A 3491-nucleotide genomic window follows, 5' to 3' on the forward strand; every position below is an offset into this window, starting at 1 on the left:
GTCCCAGGTCCGACCCAAGCAAGGAAAAATGCCAAGCTGGAAGCCACCCCAGAAGATTGGTGTTCCGGGTCCTCCCTTTTATATCAACTTGAAACTTATTCGTTATGAAGAGTAGCACGTCAACTGTGGATTGGGGGAGAGGTTCTGGAGCAACTCATTTTGCATACGTAGCCAACGGTGTCCCATTTTATACCAGCTATAATACGTGCAAGGAGTGTAAGCGCAGGATTAGCAATATTCCCTAGTAGTCAAGGGGCGGGAAAGGATGTTTTAACAAACCAAACCATGACAAAAATGGAAGCAAAAGCCCCTACTTTTTGCTTTCCCTCTTGAGTTTTCTTTTCTTTTTTTAACAACGACAGACGACAGCCATAACCCCAGCACCAGAGAGATGCTAGTGCGCCTGGCGCAGAAGTTAGTTCGCGGGACACCCAGTCCTCCAACCGATGGCGGGCAATTGATTTTTTAATGGGGGCTGATCCGACCTGCGGCAGAAAACCAAACACAGCAACAACTCGCTCACCCGGAGCACCAAGGAGAGACCAAACCCTCCGTTGCTCACCCTCCTGGATCTCCCCTCCTCGTCTGTTCATCTCGCCATGAGATTTCCATTCCTTTTCGTCTTTAGTAATTGACCTCAAATAACGCCAGATCAGTTATACTGTTGGAAACTTGAAAGGTTATGATATCGGGGTGCGGGGGTCGATCTGGTGTCTAACGGTGCTCTAACAACGGTATAGTTATCTTGAGAAAAATCACATCAACGATAACGGGCGAGGAGGATCATTCTAAACGACTCCCAACCACACGAATCATGGCTCCAACACCTTCTGCTGAGTCGCCACCGAGCCCCCTTGCTGACTTCTTCTGGATTGCCGGTGTCGATGGGCCGGAGATCTTGGACATTTTCTCAAAACTAGGGGAGGAGTACCATGCCAACCATACTCAGTCAATGCCGGTGACGGATACAATTCAGGAAGATGCGGATGCAGAGGAGGCTGCCCACCCGCGCTCTGGGCCCTCTCAACCGTCCTCGAAGCGGAATTCTTACCAATTGCTACCAAAACCATCCGACGAGACGAGGTTGTCCTATCGATCGATGGGATCAGCGGAGACACCAAGCAATCGGAGCAGCATGACTATCAAGGGCTCCCAGTCGCCGAATGGACTGTCATTTCTGAGCGACGGTGACTTTGATAAAGCATTGATAAAGTTTGCTGCTGAGAGGGACTCCTTTTTGTCTGACCTGTCACTCAGTGCTGGTGCCGTGGTGTCCAATAACCGGCCAAAACCACGATCTAAGACACAGAAGATTGTGGCAGAGGAGGTCAATCCACTAAAGTCGAGCATTGGTAGTGTTCGGAGACATATGTCCTTTAGAGACATGAACAGCATGAAAAGACAACCATCTCTTGCACGTCAAGGTGAGTGCTGCACTTATATACTGCCATGCGCGCTGTCTCTCTTTATATTTCTCACTTCAACTGACTTCTGCTAACTAATTGAAATTACTACAGCTTCTATTCGGACATCTAGGCGGTTGAGTAATTACAACTCAGTAATCCCAGTACCTCAACCGCTCGATGTATCTCCTAACATGCACCCACTGAAGCGGAAATTCGAACCCGTCCTTCTCGACAGATACCCGCCGAAAGGAGTTGTAGATGAGACTAAACAGAGAGGGACTTTCCCTGATTACGTTCCAATGTTCGCATTCCCTAACGATATCAATATCGTGTCCTCTGATCAGAGACCTCGCTCCACTTGGCATGGATTCGCAATGACATCTGGAGATGGATCGAAGCTATATGGCGTCTGTGTGACGATTTGGATTCCCCTCCACCACAAAACTGCTGAGGAACTGGAAAAACGGTGTGAGGAATGGAGGCGAGATAACATGACGGACGAGGAGCGGGAGTTAGCTGCCAGTCTCGGCGAAAGACTCGCCTTGGAACGAGCGAAGCTATCCAGGCTACTTTCTCAACTACCTTCGGTCCCTTCAGGTTCCGCCTCTAGAGATCAGCTTGAAGATGATATAAGTTCGGTGGAGGAAAAGATTGGACTTATGGCTGACCTCCTCCGCCCAGTTCGACTGGGTGCTGCGACCAAAATCGACGGTCTTACGGATGGGGATACAGGATTTTGGATTCCAAGGGCATACGGGATTTTAGGAAAGGATGGATCAATGACCAGTTTCTGGAAAGAATGGCTGCGGGCCGTTGTCGTTCCCATGACTGACGGTGCTGTCCAACGGGTCCCTGCTAGCTCCCCTAGGGTAGGCAGATGGCAGCCCTTAGAGCGCTATGTTGTGAACCTCTGCACCGAAGCTTTTAGCCCGTTATTTTCCAAAACTCAAGTTGAGATATCAGTGCGGGAGCTGCGCCTTTTTGCCCGAAAAGAAGCAATCAATGAATTGCCTGGCTCTCGAAATGTATGTGGCATGATATCCCCCACTCGGTTCGAGGATTTGGCTAACAAAGGCACAGACTGATTTGTATGCACTCTTTCGTGCACTTTCAATCTCGAATATAATTATACTGTTTGAAGTAAGTTTCTAGCCGAACCTTCTTGCAAAACCCAACTATTCTAAATTCTTTGCTTAACTAAATTATAGTACGTCCTTGCTGAATCCCGTATCATTCTTCTATCATCTCATGCAGCCATGTTGTATCTGGCTAGCAAAGCTCTGGTTGATCTTCTATTTCCATTCCAATGGACAGGCGTATTTATCCCTATCCTTCCTGCTAGGCTTATCCAAGCACTTGAGGCGCCTTGTCCGTATATTGTGGGGATTGAGCGGAGGTATGACAAGGCGGAGCTTCCTTCCGATGACTTCGTTCTCGTAGACCTCGACCAAAATGAGATTGAAAGCACAGCACGACCTACGCCATTACCTCGCCATCATCGCCGTAAACTACAGTCACTCCTTCAACTGGCTGCACCTCTCCATCATAGATATGGGGTCCATCCTGGGGCCCCGGCCTATGCAATTGAAACCTATCCATTCGACTCCTTCCCTGGCGAAAACCAATCGATATTTTCGCCCAGGGCGCCACCTACTCAGCTCTCCAAATATGTCAGCGTCAATTCCACAGCGTTCGGCCAGGATCCCTCCACCTCCCCAGCCCCACCAATTTTTAATGTCTTTCTAAACTCCCGGAATGATGTTGCCTTTTCTAGAGGTTATGACCGCCCAACAACAGGCGTGACATCGAAGGCTGGCACTCCGCCCTCCCCGAAAGCTTCAGGCGATTCTTCTCCGACCTCGAGTAAATTCCCTCCCCTACCTCCCACACCCATATCTCGCAACGATTCAGATTTGCCCTTCAATCATCGTTGCGAGAGAAAAGGTCCGGCCATTTCGATGCCTCTTCCCGCAGAAGTTCATCCTTCGGTGACAGAAAGCATGGTATACCCAGGCGACCTAGCGCTCCATTCCTCAGCCATGTCTCTAATTTATCTATTATCGACCGTAAATACTGACACCGGGA

At 49.2% G+C, this 3491-nt stretch overlaps 1 protein-coding gene across 1 annotated transcript; it reads left to right on the forward strand.

Annotated features, from left to right (window-relative positions):
- Nucleotides 1–814: 814 nt before the first annotated feature.
- Nucleotides 815–3428, forward strand: HCAG_08977 (conserved hypothetical protein; the record flags this gene model as incomplete). Its single annotated transcript, XM_001536092.1, has 4 exons — nt 815–1424; nt 1518–2431; nt 2615–3269; nt 3406–3428. 4 exons carry the CDS (start codon nt 815–817, stop codon nt 3426–3428), a joined length of 2202 nt encoding a protein of 733 aa, XP_001536142.1.
- Nucleotides 3429–3491: the final 63 nt, after the last annotated feature.

Source organism: Histoplasma capsulatum, genomic scaffold (genome assembly GCF_000149585.1).
Source record: "Histoplasma capsulatum NAm1 scaffold_14 genomic scaffold, whole genome shotgun sequence".
NCBI classification, from domain to species: Eukaryota; Fungi; Ascomycota; class Eurotiomycetes; order Onygenales; family Ajellomycetaceae; genus Histoplasma; species Histoplasma mississippiense.